Source organism: Vulpes lagopus, chromosome 6 (assembly GCF_018345385.1).
Source record: "Vulpes lagopus strain Blue_001 chromosome 6, ASM1834538v1, whole genome shotgun sequence".
In the NCBI taxonomy this organism is placed as follows: domain Eukaryota; kingdom Metazoa; phylum Chordata; class Mammalia; order Carnivora; family Canidae; genus Vulpes; species Vulpes lagopus.
The window spans coordinates 102,703,654-102,720,972 of record NC_054829.1 but is presented as its reverse complement, the minus strand read 5'-3'; the positions used below and the strand labels follow the sequence as shown (position 1 = coordinate 102,720,972).

Below are 17,319 nucleotides of genomic sequence, written 5' to 3'. Positions count from 1 at the left end.
TACCTTTTCTGTTTTATCTTTGTAAATCCACTGCCTAATTCAGGGTCTGGAATTCTAAAACACATTCAAAAGTGTTTACTGATTAAATGAATGATTAGATTAAAAGTTAAATAGGATGTGATATAGTTAGGTTTCCCATCTCTGAGAGGTTTTTTTTTTTTTTTTTTAAGATTTTATTTATTTATTCATGAGAGACAGAGACACAGGCAGAGGCACAGGCAGAGGGAGAGAGAGACAGGCAGAGGCACAGGCAGAGGGACAAGCAGAGGCACAGGCAGAGGGAGAAGCAGGCTCCATGCAGGGAGCCTGACTCTGTCGGGCTGCCCAAATATCTGAGAGTTTTTGAGTAAATCTGAACATGTTAGAATTCTTACACTGGATAGGAACTGAGATCCACTATATGACTTTGTGATATTATACACACATTGTAATCGGCCCAGTTGACTGCCTTTTATGCAGTTCTTTATAATATTTAACAATAAGAACATATGATTTATACTTTGTACAGCTAATTCTTTTTATGTCTCATTATTATTCAAGGCATGGCCTATGATTCAAATGTCCTCGTAAAGAGTTTATTAAAAACGTGCAGAAGTAAACCCAAGCATAAATGGTCAACTAATATTTGACAAGGGAGCTAAGAAAAGATAGTCTTTTCAATAAATGGTGCTGGGATAATTGGATATTCACATACAAAAGAATGAAAGTAGACCCTTATCTTATATAACATAAACAAATTAACTCAATGATTAAAGACTTGAACCTAAGATCTGAAACCATGAAATTCCTAGAAGAAAACAGGGAAAAACTCCTTGACATGGGTCTTGGCAATAATTTTTTGACTATGAGACCTAAAGCAAAAGCAATAAAAAAAAAAATGGGATTGCAACAAATACAAAAGCTTCTACACAGCAAAAGACACCATCAACAAAATGAAAAGACAACCTATGAAATGGAGAAAAATATTTGAAAATAACATTATCCCATATCTGATATGGGACTAATATCTAAAATACACAGGGAATTCCTATAACTCAATAGCAAAAAATCCCAAGTAATCTGATTAAAAATGAGCAGATGACTTGAATAGACATTTTTCCAAAGAGGACACACAGATGGGCAAGACACATGAAAAAGGTTCAACATCACTAATTATTAGGTAAATAAAACCACAATGAGATATCTACTTTGTGTCTGTAGGATGGGCATCATTAAAAAGATAAGAGATGATCAATGCTGGCAAAGAAGTGGAGAAAAGAAAATGAGAGAACCCTTTGTACTGTCAATAGGAATGTAAATTAGTGCAGACACCATGGAAAACAGTATGGAGGTTCCTCAAAAAATTAAAACTAGAACTACTACATGATCCAGCAATTCCACTTCTGGGTACTTATCCAAAGAAAATGAAAATACTATGTCAAAGATAAATCACCACTCCTGTGGTCACTGCAGCATTATTCACAATAGCCATGACATGGAAACGACTTAAGTGTCCATCAATGGATGAATGGATAAAGAAGGTGTATAAATACACAATGTGACGTATACACAATTCAGGCTTTAAAAAAATGAGAAGATCCTGCCATCTGAGAGAATATGGATACACTTGAGGCATTAAGCTAAGCGAAGTAAGTCAGACAGAGAAAGACAAATACTATATACTCTCACATTATTATAGGTAGAATCTTTAAAAACTTATAGAAAATGATCAGATCTGTGATTATTAAGGGTGCTGGGTGGGGGAGGGTGAACTAGAGGAAAGTAGTCGAAAGATACAAAGCTCCAGATATAAGATAAATAAGTACTAGGGATATAATGTACAATGTTATTACTATAGTTGATACTACTATAGGATTTATATGAAAGTTGTTAGAGTAAATCCTAAGAGTTCTCATCACAGAAAAATCTTTTTTCTTTTGTACTGATGTGAGATGATGGATATTAACTAAACTTATTGTGGTAATCATTTCACAATATATGTAAGTCAAACCATTACTCTGTACTCCTTAAACTTTATATGGTGCTGTATGTCAATTACATCTCAACACAACTGGGAAAAAAAACCTCCAAAATATGTGCTAACATATATATGACTTACTGAACACATCTCCTCTGGGTTTTTGAGGATCTGTCTGTATCCTGTTATCAACTGTAATCCATCTTGAAGATGTAGTGGCAACTGGTGCTACAGGGGTCAGTTTGGCACTTGGGCTTTCTGGAGCTGTTGCTGGTGGAGATGTTCTGAGTTCTGTGGGTGGAGGTGGGGTAGGCTCTGGTGCTGGCCTTGGTGTAGGTCTTGTTGTGGGTTTAGAAGTGGGCCTGTTGGTAATAACAGGTGGAATATATGGTGTCTTCAGAGGCCACCTTGTACTTCCAACATCAGGAATCCAATTGCTGTGTCCTCCATCACCCTTTGAAATGGTGCCATTTCCCTTTGGTACATGAATTGGACCTGAAGGTTCAATCATGACTTTTGGAATATCTGAAAAAGTCAAAAGATTCAAATTAGTGTGTAACCATCTCTCACTAGAAGTTTGGTCATGGAATCAAACTGTGAAAAACACCTTAAAAAATTTCATGCCCACTAGGCTTATTTTCACATTTAGAATATTCCTCTACCATAAGTAATGCTGTTTTTCAAATAACAACTATGTATATGTATGAATATGTATCTATATAACTTATTTATACCTATATATCTTACATAGATACATATTCATACACATATGTGGATATATGCAAAAGATATACTGGTATTTCTATAATGGATATATATTATTTACAACACAAAGAATTTCAAGTATTTGTAAAATGGAGTCAACAATCCTTGAGATTTTTAAAATGCAGAAACATTCTACGTTTTTTTAGAATATGAGAACTGTATGTTCAGAATCTAAATTAGGTGTCCCTAGAGCACACATTATTAGAAAATCATGTTTTGATTGTCTAAAGATTAATACTTTTCTCTTCCATACTCTATATTAATTCAACTCATGTAAAACATTTTCATTAAATGTTCTGTATTTTTTTAAGGTTTTTATTTATTTGAGAGAGCACAGCAGGAAGGGCAAAAGGAGGGGGAAAAAGAATCTCAAGCAGAGTCCGCACTGAGCAAGGAGCCAGACACAGGGTTCAATCTCGTGATCTTGAGATCACAGACCTGAGGATCATAATCTAAGCTGAAACCAAGAGTCAGATGCTTAACTGACTCAAGCACCCACCTAAATGTTCTGTGTATTGCTTAAAAAAAACTTCAGAAGTCACCATGATTATCTGTGGAACCTTTTTCTGTGATTATCTTCACCAAAAGGAATTAGTATTTAATCTTCCTGAAATGATATACTCTAGGCTAGGAGTATAACTACATGACCCTTCAAAAATCCTTTAATCTCTATGATTTTATGGCTCATGATTTTCAGTAAATATTTTATTCCAAAACTTTAAAAATTAGCTATTGTCACATGAAAGGTATGCTAAATTGTGGCCTTTAATTTGTAAAACTTTCATCTTGGAGGTTATTTTTTTTATGTTTATCTACTAACATAGCCATACTCCAAACAGAGCTCGTAAGGATTTAAAAAGCAAAACAGTCCTAAACTTAGAGAAAATAAATATCAGAATGATTTAATAGAATTAGGAGACCTAAAACAGAGGAACAAAAAAATATAATATGTTCAGATTTTCCCTTTGTCATAATCAAATGCTAATTTATTTCTGATTATAACAAAATCAAATTCTCAGGGATAGCCCCATAATTTCTTGCCAGTCAAAGGGAAGCTTCTGAGAGATTTTAGTAAAGGAATTGAATGTTTTAAGATTAGAATGTATTACTCGGTCCTTAATTTTTTAAAAAATATTTATTTATTTATTTAAAATATTTATTTATTTATTTAATTTATTTATTTATTTATTTATTTATTTATTTATTTATGATAGACATAGAGAGAAGAGTGAGAGAGAGAGAGAGAGAGAGGCAGAGACACAGGAGGAGGGAGAGGCAGACTCCATGCCGAGAGCCCGACGCGGGACTCGATCCCGGGACTCCAGGATCGTGCCCTGGGCCAAAGGCAGGAGCTAAACCGCTGAGCCACCCAGGGATCCCCTTGGTCTTTAATTTTTAAAAAATACCTGGGCAAGTGATTTGTAGAAAATACAGATTAACATTATTAGTTATAAAAAATATACTTTTTTGATAAGTAATCTTGTTCTTCCTTTTCCCTAGTAATGGCCTTTGTGTAATCTTGTATTTCCTGCTAGAATTCAAAGCTGGGAGATGAGCATTACTCACACACACAGTTCAGTCCGTCCCCCTGGTATCCATCTTTACATTTACACTTGTAGGATCCGTGTATGTTGTAACATCGAGCAAAGCGGCTGCACTGATACTGACCAAGAGAGCATTCATCTATATCTACATCAGGAGGTGGAAAAGAAGAAGTTTATTTGGAAGATATGTATGATGCCATCAAAAATATATAGTTTCCAAAACAATTTTTTGGAAGGGCCACATAAAACCAGCAGATAAACAGAAGAAACAAAGGACATATGCATCCAGAACTACCAAATGGTTGCACTGCACTTCTGTTCAATGTAATGCCAGTACCCTCCCCTGCCTCTGACATCCCCAACACCACCACAGTGAAGAGATCTTTCCACATCACAGGAAGAAGCAAAACAAAGTGATGGTTGAGGTTCATTACCGTGACACTGATATTTCCCTGCAATGTACATGAGGTCGAAGCCTTTATGACACTTGCAGATGTAACTCCCGAAAGTGTTGACACACTGCCTAAATCTAGGGCAGGAGGCTCTTCCAGTAGCACATTCATCAACATCTAGAAACAGAAATCAATTGTGCCTTAGAAGGTGCAACAGCATGTTCAGATGGAACAGATTTTAAAATAAACGTTAGCAAACGGTTGCCTGGCACAGAGCAGCTCATCATAAATGTTATCCAGCTGGTTGCCCCAACAGGTGACATAAATTCCACATCTCCAAATTTCAAAGCATCCTCCTGACCGGAGCTTTCTGGCATCTCCACACAGACTGCACCTCTATCTACCAGTTGCTCCAACTGCAAATGTGAGGCACCCTTAACAACCCCATTTCCCCTAAACTCATATCATCAGGACCAGTTAATCAGGCCTAGTCTTCTCTTCATCCCCTACCATTACCCTAGCTACCATCTTCCAGGTTTGGCTGTTACAAGAGCCTCTGAACTAGTCCTTTCCCTGCCAATTAACCCCTCTAGAACATTCTCATTCAACTGTCACAATGTTTTATTAAAACTTAAGATTGGGGGCAGCCCAGGTGGTTCAGGGGTTTAGCATCGCCTTCAGCCCAGGACCTGATCCTGGAGACCCGGGATCGAGTCCCATGTCGGGCTCCCTGCATGGAGCCTGTTTCTCCCTCTGCCTGTGTCTCTGCCTCTCTCTCTTTCTCTCTCTGTGTGTGTGTGTGTGTGTGTGTCTCATGAATAAATAAATAAAATCTTAAAAAGAAACCTTAAGATTGGAATATTAAAACTACTCAACTCTTTCTACTTGCTTTTAATTTTTTTAAATTACTTATTTAAAGAGAGAGAATGAGAGAATACAAGCAGGGGGGAGGGGCAGAGGGAGAAGAAGAAGCAGGCTCCCCTGCTGAGCAGGGAGCCAGACATGGGGCTCAATCCCAGGACCCTGGGATTATGACCTGAGCTGAAGGCAGATGCTTAACCGACTGAGCCACTCAGACACGCCTTCTACTTGTTTTTTTTTTTTAAACTAAATCCTCATTCCTCAGGATGTCCATGAACACCCTGCAATAACTATGTAGTCCTTACGTACCTCACCAGTTAGATGTCAAGCCACTGCCCTCATGCTCACTCAGCACTGAAGCCACACTGGCCTTTCTTTCTAAACCTCACACAGGCCAGCCTCTGGTCTCTTTCACTGCAGCACCCTGCACTATTTCCACCTGCGCGGTGATAATCCACATGACCAGTGGTCCAAGTCTTACCTAAGGGCTTTCCTTGACCATTGCTTTCTAAAATAGACCCTTTGTGATTTCCCCTTAGTACCTCACATTAACATTTAGCATTGTTCATAATTTTATTAGATATTTGTTTCTTTTCTGTTTTCTCCATTAGAGTATCAGCTTCACAAGGATCAAATCTTGTCTGCTTTGTCCACTACTATATATCTTAGCACTTGGCACAGCGCCTGAAACATAGAAAGTACTAAATAAATCTCTCTTGAATCACTACCTCTATTCATTGAGTATGTACTACATGCTAGGTACTCTCCTCAGCCCTTTGTTTATTTTAAAGATTTTATTTATTTATTCATGAGAGACACACAGAGAGAGAGAGAGAGGCAGAGACATAGACAGAGGGAGAAGCAGGCTCTATGCAGGGAGCCCAATGTGAGACTTGATCCCAGGTCCCCAGGATCAGACCCTGGGCCAAAGGCAGCGCTAAACCGCTGAGCCACCCAGGCTGCCCTCCTCAGCCCTTTGTATACATAATCCCATTCAATCCTTCCTTACGATGATGGTTCTATGTGGCATTACTCCCATTTTAAACATGAGGAGACTCAAGCTCAAAGGGAAGTCTCTTGCCTCAGGTTACATATCAAGCACATGGCAATGCTAGATTTGAAATCAAAGCCCAGACTATTAACCACAATCCTATCCTGTCTTCCCAATTTACAGGGAAAAAAAATCTAACTCTAATGCAGTAGGTACAATCTAGCCGTGCCTACCTATTCAGCCTTAGCACTCAATGCTTCCTTCTGCTCTTCTGCTTTCCCCAGATACTGTGCTCTTTTAAATTTCAGAGTCCTTGCACATGGGGTTTCCTCTTCCTGAAGCTTCTTCCTGTCCCTCATTTTTAGGGAAACAAGGTCTGCATCAACCATTCAAGAGAGAGGTCCTCTTGAGACATGTGCTATCTTCTAAAGGTTAGCCAATTGCCTGATGTAGGCAGCTGCCTCTGTTCCTTACTCCCATCATCTTTCACTTTCTCCTTTTATCCCAGAGAGGCTGGTGACAAAGATGCTTGATTTTACAACTCACCCACACAGGTCCTCCCATCGGGAGCCAGCTGGAGGCCAGGAGAGGGGCACTGGCACCGGATCTGTCCTTTGACAACATCACAGCCATACTGACAGTTTGCCATGGAGCATGTCAGGGTACCTGGAAAGAGTGTGACTGGCTGATTCAGAGAGGCAGAGGACAAATTCTATGACTGAAATAAACGTTTTTTGTTTTTTGTTTTTTACCAGGCACTGAATCAACAATGAAGACAAAAAGGCCTCAGTTATTCAACAGTCAAAAGACTGCCAAAAATAAGAGAGAGGCACAGAAAGACCTCACTCCCCCCCCAGGGAGCAAGAAGATTAAGAAGTGAACCAGTTCTGTTAATATCTGAGGAAGACGTTTAATGCATTTAAAAAATGAAAAGACAAATATAAAACTTTATCTCACATAGATTATCTGGAAATGCTTCCAGTGGTCAAGGAAAGTGGAGGATTGAGGTAATTTTCTAGATTACTTATGCTAAATTCTGGTCTTAACTAAAACATTCAATTCACTTTCTCAATCTCCCACTAAATTTTTCTAGGGACAGTAGTAGACTTCCTACCAGGTTGTATGCTAGAGGATTCTAACATCACTGCCACATGGTATTAAACATGAATTTAGCTAATTCTAAAGGTTCCATGTTAAATATGCAATGCTAAATAAGATTAGCTGAACTTTTTAATAAAATACAACCCAGTTAGAGATAACTGATAATTGCCTAATTGATAACTAGCTTACCAGATAACTCAGGAAAAATAAAAATCAAGTCATCCATTGTCAGAGATCATATAAACACAAACTTAATTCAATGTTCAGCCTACAGAAAATTTCAGGGCAGTGTCCATCTTAGAAACACATCCCAATGATAGTAGGAAAGCATGATCCATTTCTTTTTCAAAAAGACACACGAAATCTAATGTTACTGGAATCATTTATTTTTTCTAATTGATGTACATTTTGTTTTTTAGAAAAGTGATATCTTAGTCTTTAGACTATTATAAAGAACTGTAAAAGTGAAGTGAGAAGGTACTTATGAATGGTTTGCACTCAATCAACAGACCTGATGGATTCTCTACTAGCTAAGAGTTTAGTGTCTATGCTTATGAACAGCAACACAGTCCTTACATAGGCACTAATGTTCTTCTAGCTGGAATAGTTCTTGGCGCAGATAGAAGACAGGCAAAAATGTGTTGGGAAAAAGATTAGAAAATACATTTAGTTTTACATTTCTTAAATACCACTTCCAAATCAAATTAACACTGACACCCATGGTAATATAATGCTAGACGTGTAAAATGGGCAACTTTTATTTTCCATTCCTTAGGCACACATGCTCACATCCTGGTAAGGAGGGCCTGGGAGGCTATTTTCACACACCCTATCAGAGCACAGCATGAAATCAAGCCAGAGCACTTATAAAACAGTTAAGATTCTTGACATACTTGAGCAGGACCCATCTGGCATGAGCATATATCCGTTGAGACAGTAGCACTTGTAGCTGCCGTAAGTGTTCATACACCTGTGCTTGCAGGGCCGAGGCTTCAGACCGCACTCGTTTAGATCTGAAAAGAGTGGAGGTTGATGCAGCAAAATGAGAAGACCTCAATGCTAATGTCAACAAATTTAAAATATTTCTCTATATTGAAGAATGAGTAAGGAAAGTAGGACAAGCTATAGTAACCAGTAGTTAACATAAGAGATAGAGCATGCTTATCCCATCTTAATTTTAATGCTCGTTACTCTAGGGGCGACCAAGAGCTTTCTATCAGAAATGACCAAATGCTTTATAACAATGAGAGGGTTTTGTGAACTTCTGGAATTTAGACTACACAGTACCTGTGGTCTCTGTCCACAAAGGACAGTTAGAAAAATTCTCCTCACAGACACATGCCTACCTTATCATCCCTACTATCCTCCTCATGGGTACAGCTCCTCTGCTATCTACCTGACTCCAATACCCTCCAAATATCTGGGTTTACTACCAACTTCATTCTGACTATGTGATCTTCCTCTTTCAATTCCTTCCATCTCTGTTCTTAAAAAGATACTCTGTGAGCCTATCTCAGTTTACAGGAAGTAATTTAAAACATTCAACTGCTTTGACCTTTCCAAAGGAAGGCTCTATTTTCAGAGGGTAAAAGCTACATGAATTAGAGTGATCACTACTGTGGTTTCTCTTATTCAATCTTACAGATTCTACACTGATCTCAGATTAAAGAAGAAATTTCAGTTTCCTGCTTTTCTGACGTATTCAAATCATAAACAAACCACCACAAAACCTACCCTCCCACATATTTTCATTCATTTGGCAGTTAAGAAAGGCATGTGGAAATACTAACAAATGATACATAATGGACTATTATTATGTATTTTGGGTTTGTTTGGGTTAAATATCAACATAAATCAAAAACTCCACATAAAAATTTTCTAACCCAAGTTGAATACTGCTTCAAGTGAACCAAAATAATGACAAACACTAAAATAGAAATGCCCAAAATATAGACTTCATTTTACAAAAATATGACATGTTTATTTTTTCCAGAACTTCCAGTGTTAGCACCTGATAATTTCATTATCTATTAATCCTTGTGACGAAATCAGAAATATAGATATATCTAGTGGCAAGATATTTTAATCTAATCAAACTTAAATCTGACCTGCCCATTAATTGGAAATCTATATATTTCACTTAATTAAACCACCAAATTACATGGTTTTAAATCCACCTCATAACTATTACATTTATAAATGTTTTCATATTTTACTGACTTTCCAATTTGAGTCTTTTTTTTTTTTTAACCTTAACCCAACAGTGAGCAGGTCCCCAGCTGGGCAAATCCTAGGAAGGCTAAGTAAACTAGAGATCTTCAACATCTCCTTTGCTTTCTTCAATTTTTTACTTTCTTGTCTCGAGCTTAGTCAAGGGCATTCAAAACAGAATCACATCTTAAAATGTATTTTTAAAATTTTTTCTCAAAGAAAGTGCCTTGTAGGTTACAGTATCAACAAAATTTGATTTCTCCCTCTGTTAAATGAAGTAAAAATCTTAAATCAAGGAAGAAAGACAAAAAAAATTCACTCTCCCTCTCATATTCTTCTGCCTTGTATTTCAATATTTACTAAAAATTAGTCAGGGACTCTCTTCTCATGGTCTAAGAGAAATTAGTTATCATTCCTAATACATCCATACATCCCTACAGATTCACACCTGACTTTGGTTAAGTCCTGGATTGATATTAAAAGGTATTTAAATCTGAGCACATTATTAGAGAAAGGCTTTGTTTTAAATATTTTTTGCACTAAGCAAATAAAGAACAGAACAGTACAACAAAGCCACAGAGTAAGACTGAATTCTGTATCTTAAGGGAAGGATACTGATGGATAGAAAATGTATCAATTAAGAACCCTTAGGCTTATTTTTAAAGAACCACACAAACTTCTGTGAGTTCCTGATAGAAACTGGTCAGAGGTTTGTAGCTCTAAGCAGCTCATATGTAAGGGACACTTATGCTGATGGAAATTTCTTTAGACACCCTGTCCATGAAATGAAGCTGAAGCCAAGTTGAGGCAGCTCTAGTCTCAGCCAATAAAGAAGCTCCCAAGATTGCTATAAGAGTTTTCGTGATCCAGACTGGGGCTGCTAGTGGTCTTCAGTCCATACTCATCCTTTCCCATGAGAAAAAGCACTTTGGGGTTAAGTATCATGAAATTGAAACAAAATGAAAAACAAGACATCGTAATTGGAAAATAAACAAAAACAACTCCCACCTGGGAATCACTCTATGAAATACCATGGAAGAGGATAGAAACATGAAGCATTTGATGGGTAAATGTAGAGACATTTGTTGGCTCTCTTACTATTTATTAGTTTGACACATAAATATCCAAATACATTTAAAACAGTTTGAGAAAGCTGTACTGTAACAGCTGGTGACAGAGTGGCGATACTCCCTGAGAGATGGTTGGGGTTGACATCTCCAGTGATTGCCATCATTACCCATCTGCTACAGGCATGTGTGTCCTAAAAACTTCACACTGACCCTTACAAAAACCACTGCAGAAATTATGAAATAGAATTCCACAATAATCCATGTTATCAATATTTACCAAATATAAGACTTCTGCTAAAAGCAGGGAGCTTCAAAAGATTAAAAGCATCTGGTGTCCTGGTGATGAACTTTTTCTAAATTTTCTCCAGGGCTTCTAGTCTATTATTATTCTAACTCTATTTTCTTATTGACCTAATGCCTTATAAAATTGAGTTAATAAGTACTGCTTTCAAAATCTCATAGACTACTGATCTAGTAATGCTTGTGTTACTATCAAGTCAGAAATTCAAAAACATTTCCAATTCATAGTAAATTCTCCTATAATAATAATAAACAGAACAATATAAGGAACATGTTCCTTGATCACACTTTCTCAAATCAATCTTAAAAGCTGATATAAGAAAAAAAAAAAAAGCTGATATAAGAACATAGGAAAGAAAACTTTAGTGTATTTACTTAAAATCACTTTTATCTTGCTCTTTCTCTAGAAGTTTATAACATAAATTATAAAGAGAATCTATAATAAAATTAATGAGTTTTGTCATGTACCTATCTTACCACATCAAAGGTATCATTGTACAATTAAACTGTTTGAATTCTGAATGCTTTAATTATTATGTACACATTCTTAAAGAACACCTATGACAGTGAGGAGTATATTTAAGCAGGTTGATGGATTCAGGAGCTTGGGGAGGTGGGGGGAGGGAGGAGAGTCAGAAGAGGGCTAGTCCAGAACAAAAAATGCAAGCTGCACAGCATTATAATTACATTTTAGGAAAAGAAGAATCAGAAATTTTATTAGCATGCAGACACTGAAAAGTAGCTTGAAAAATCTAGCATAGATTCACTGAATAAGATAACCCAATGAATTTTTAAGGGAAATAATCTTTCATTCATTTAACACATTTGGACTTTTTTCTTCTTTGAACCTTAAACTGGGCAATGTCTCAGAAATTCAACCTTTTACATTTTATATGTCTAAAGTAGAGGTCACGGGCAAACAGATGTCAACTGCCATACTTTTTATTTTTAAATTATCAATGTTGAAATTAATCCTATTGTCCTAATTCTCTATGCAGAAGGTAAACAAGTGCATTAAGTTCCCTATCAGCAGAGACAATAATTAATAATTTAAACTATTTTAATTCAATCATTCTAAGTTCCTAAGTCTATGAGTGGATGAAGCATATGATCTTCTAGAACAAAAACTGTAAAATCATGCTGCCACCTGACTTTTGTACAAAACTTTCCATCAAAATGAGAACATTAGTATTTTTGATGTTCCTGTTCCCACACCAGCCCGGCAGGTGAATAGGGCAGAAATTACTCTCCCCCCCCCCTATTAATAACTGGTTTGCTAAGACTCAGAAAGGTTAAATAACTTGCTCATAATCACACAGCCACTTAAAAACTATACGGAACCAGAACTTAGGCTATCTAATATTGCAAAATGTACACCAAAAGAAAGAAGTTAACTTATGGTCTGATTTCCAGGTAACTCAAAATATTCTGAAGGCTACGTACTCCAAGGCTAGTCTTCAGAACATTTGCAAGAAGTGACAAAACTGCAGGTGGGAAAGAGGACTTCATCACTTCCAAAATCTAAGCAAGAGCCATCAAAACCCCAATCTCTGTTGCTTTGGAATTCCTGACTTCACCTATGAAAATAAAAGTTATTTTGCTATCTGATTTTTAGAAAACATTCTGAAACCCAGGAAAGAAGAAGAGAAGCAGTATTTGATGCAGTAAAAGGACAGTAGAGGCTCCAGACGTTTTAGAGCACAGAGAATCAGCAGCAGGTATTCCTGCCACTTGTTTAACATGCTCAGGATTCTGAAGGCTACGTACTCCAAGGCTAGTCTACAGAACATTTGCAAGAAGTGACAAAACTGCAGGAAGCTGTGCAGGTGGGAGTGCAGACCACCTGAGATAATGCACGCTCACCCCTTGAAGGTAAACTTGTGGCTTGATGATCCAGGGGTTGCAAAAGAGGCTGTTCACTGCCTTGGTCAAGAGGAGTTGGGTAGAAGTGTTCATCTTCACACCAGGAAGAAGGTAATAAGAGTCAACTTTGAACTGATGTCATTTTTACCCCTAAAAATCTTTATAAGTATATATTAAACAATTACACAAAGTTGGTGGATTTAAAAAAGAATGCTTCAGATACTTTTTAAAAATGGATTTCTAGTTCTTCCAGTTTCTCTTCTCAAAATTTGAATATCTATTTTCCTTAAAATTTATCACAGCCATCTTGCCTCCCCAAAACACATGTACATTTTATACACATGCATCATTCTCACACCAATCTTCTAGATCACCAAAGAGGTGGCCATTTTTTAAAGCATTATTTTAGTCATCGACAAAGAAAACTCAGAAAACAGATTGTATGAATATTGATTACAATCAATCTGCTCTGTTTAGTGACAGTGAGGTCCTAAATATTCAACTTAAGAACTTTTCCTCTAATAGTTTAAAATACTCCAAAATTATGCACAAATTTATGATTTGCATAGAGATTATTTAAATAAATAGCATGATATTTCATCAATGTTTTCATTCAAATGTAAGAACTTATGTTTGTCACATTTATTAAGAATATACAGTAAGCTTCCTACAAAGAAGGTTAACTATTGCCATTATTAACTTACCAAAATACAAAAAACAAAACTTTACCAAAATAGTGTAAGATATTTAAGACTCAAAAGTAGAGTCAAAAGGCACTCACTCCTGTTTTAAGATTTTCATAGTATTAACAGCCAATTAAACAGTCAAATTAAATGAACATTGGTTTCTGGGTTGAAGCCACACATCTTTCAAAAAATAAGGCTGTCAGAAATTACCTTAATACTAGGGGTAAGAAAGGCAATCAACTTTCAGATTAACCTAGGCCACCAAAGTTTACTGTCTGGCTCTGTGCTACAACATACCGGTTCTTTTCTTGGGGTGAGGAATTCAACATATGAAACATAACCTTTGTCAAACATTAGGAATTGATATTTATAAATTATATCTTCTAAAATTATTACAAAGCACATCATGCATTAAAAAACCTGTCTTTCATTTCTGAAAATATGCAATGACAAGACATATTACACAATAAAAACATCCCCTGGGACGCCTGCGTGGCTGAGCGGTTGAGTGCCTCCTTTCAGCTCGGGGCGTGCTGCTGGAGTCCCAGGATCGAGTCCCATATCAGGCTCCCTACATGGAGCCTGCTTCTCCTTCTGCCTGTATCTTTGCCTCTCTCTCCCTGTCTCTCATGAATAAATAAAATCTTAAAAAATAAAAATAAAAACATCCCCCAATGGGAAAGTTATAAAAAAAATTATCTGTAACAGTATCCCTTTTTGGCTGAAGGGAAAGAGAATTTGTATGGATACAGAGACTCAAAGAAGGGGAGACTATGCATAAAATTCCCAGAGAAAAATTTGGGGAAAAAAAGCAAATCTTGCCAGAGTCCGGGTTAGAATTTCATTGCTGTGAAAGGTATCATATGCTGTACAGAATATGCTAATGATCAGTCCAAGCCTCTGATTTTATATGTGATCTAGCTACAGCAAATCCAGAAATGACTCAGAGGGAAAGGCAAGCACCAACAGCAGATTCACACTAATCTTGAGACAAGGCTGTTAAATCAAGCCAGTTCCAAAGTGGGCTTGCCCTGCTCTTCTGGCTGCCCCCCAGGCAGCTCTGAAAGCACTGGTTAAAAGCTTGTCATTTACACAAGCTGTTCACTTCACCAATCAAGTTTCCAGAAGGTTATTTCTTATTGTACACAACTTGCAACAAATCGTTTAGCAAATACTTGCCTTACCCGGAAACCAACTTGTAACCAAAAGCTAATTTCCAGTTCTGTTAAATCATATCAAATGTATTTCTTCTTAACACCTCTCTCCTCAAGAAAAAATAAATCTGTTTGATTTCCCATATTTCTGAAGGATTATTTGCCAGTTTATTAAGATGTATGGCCCAGATAAAAAAGAGTCTACATTGATTTGCTATGTTATAGGCACAGAGGATTTGCTCTATTCATGTTTCGTGGTGTCTCTCGACAGTTGTCCCATGTCCCCAGCTCTTTCACAGCCACCCGTCTCCCTGACAAGGGCTCTCAGTCCACAGATTCAGAGGCTGCCTAAGGTGCTGCCTGGATGCCTCCATGGAACCCTTACAAGTATGGTGTCCTGGACCAAGAACCATTACGTGAAACAATCATTCACTGAGCAAATATTTAATGTGCACGTAGCATGTGCAAGTCATTCTTATAATAGTTTTCAGGACTCAGAAATCAGAGACCATAAAGAGTCTCAAAGAGTATATAAATCTGCTCTCAAAGAGCATAAATCATGCCATTGGGAATTCCTCACAATTGCTTTTTTTTAAGGAAGACAAAGAAAGAGATGATCAAAACATACAGGTTTACTGGAAGTTAAAGTTTTATATTCAAGATTAGACTTGAAATTACATTTTCAGTGTCAACACTATTTTTTGCAGGTATAAAATCCCGTTTTGCTACTAATGAAATCCTCTTCCCCCTAAGGAATATAGTTTTAGGAGGCAAGATTTCAACTCCGTATATTTCAATTTTTCTTTAGAGAAACAGGTATGTATTACAGTAAAAAGTACATGATAAACTGGTTTTCTGAAAACAGGAGATACCCAAAGATAGATCCTTGTTACAGTAATAGTTTCAGTGTCTTTGAAGCATATTAAAGTTGATGTAGCTCCTGCAAGCAAATAAATTTAAATGGGTTTCTCTGCAATCTCAACACTGGCTTATTATAATAACCTTCTTTGTATAAGTTCCTGGCATCAGGACAACAAGGCTTATGGCACTGACATATTAATGAAACCTCTGATGGTTTATGTTCTCCACTTTAAAAAAGAAAGCATGCTGGAACTCTCAGATGAACACTGATAACTCAATAATCAGAACCGGACATGTCACTACTTGTAAACTGAGACTGGGGAAGGAAAGTCAAATGGATTTTTAAAAGAGTAAACTGAGATAACAAAAACTCTACTTACTTCAAAAAGACTACCCGGGTATGTTTGGTAAATTCCAAGTTAAAAAATATTATAAAGGAAGCATTAGAAAAAATTAGTTAATCAAATAACAGGTAATACAGAGCACACTTGAGAATAACAGTTTCTTTTACCATTAGGCCTGTCACATTTCATTAGCATGGATTTCATCTGATAGTTCAGAAACAATTCCTTATACTTTTTAAAACACCAGTGTTCTGGACGGCTGTGGAAACTATGCCCATAAATCATGAGTTTACATGAGACACATCAAGGAACATCAGATATTAAAGTACAAGACTGTTTCCACAATATCATCTCCATATCTGATGAGGTCAAGTAAGTTATCAATGGGACAGTCAGGACCCATGTAATTGTTACAACTGAAAAGGATAGAAAGGATTATTTTAATTTAAGAAATAAGTAAAAAATGGGCTCTTTTATCTTTCTATCTTTCTGGTGAAATCTAACCCCAGCTTTTCTCTATTTCTGGGTTTGTTTGTTCTTTTTTTTACTGCTAATAATAGAACATGTGGGGTTGAAATGAATTAAAAAGACAACCTTTGTCCGATTTGTTAGCACAAGCTAGAAGATCACATTTGCAATAATATTTTCTCATCTAAGACTAAATTCAGAGAAAATATGAATTATATGGACAATAGTTCTAAATTGACATACTAGGTCTTCTACCAACTAATCCTGTGAGCTTAGACTTAATATCCCTGATATCTCTTTCAATAAAAAAATAACAGGAAGCTATTACTTATCACTTAATTACCATAAATAGCACTCTCCCTCCTGACATTATAATAGATAAAAGATTGATAATATATATAAAATACCTGGGGCACTGTGCTAAATGTTTGCTTTTATAAGTAACTTAAAACAAAAATAAATTTGTCAAAATCATATATCTCAGAGAACTTTGCAAACCAGTAACAGTTGAAGAGAATTTAATCTCAAAAATCAAAGGGCTCAGAGTTTGAAGGGACCTCAAAATTTCAAGTCAGACTTCCTACCTGACTTTGAGTACTAAAGGGGTTCCATCTCACCAGGGTCTGAGGAAGCTAACAATTTGCAGGGGCTTCCCAACTAGCTCGTGGAAGAACAAAGACTAGCAGAATATAAGGCTTCTACTTTACTGATGCTGTGATTCTCTTCTTTAAAAGACATTTTAATTAGTATC

The 17,319-nt window shown here is 36.6% G+C and overlaps 1 protein-coding gene across 4 annotated transcripts in view; it reads right to left on the bottom strand.

The window, feature by feature from the left end:
* NPNT (nephronectin) overlaps window positions 1-17,319 on the bottom strand; it is a 76,417-nt gene that overhangs the window by 26,005 nt on the left and 33,093 nt on the right. For 2 of the 4 annotated variants that reach the window (XM_041758679.1, XM_041758680.1), the window contains 6 exons: window positions 13,056-13,148; window positions 8,505-8,624; window positions 7,057-7,176; window positions 4,701-4,835; window positions 4,289-4,411; window positions 2,099-2,482 (listed from right to left, as the gene is read on the bottom strand). In XM_041758679.1, coding sequence (XP_041614613.1) covers window positions 2,099-2,482; window positions 4,289-4,411; window positions 4,701-4,835; window positions 7,057-7,176; window positions 8,505-8,624; window positions 13,056-13,148 — 975 coding nt within the window. The remainder of the gene's footprint in view (window positions 1-2,098; window positions 2,483-4,288; window positions 4,412-4,700; window positions 4,836-7,056; window positions 7,177-8,504; window positions 8,625-13,055; window positions 13,149-17,319) is intronic. The other 2 variants (XM_041758681.1, XM_041758682.1) reach the window with 1 other exon arrangement.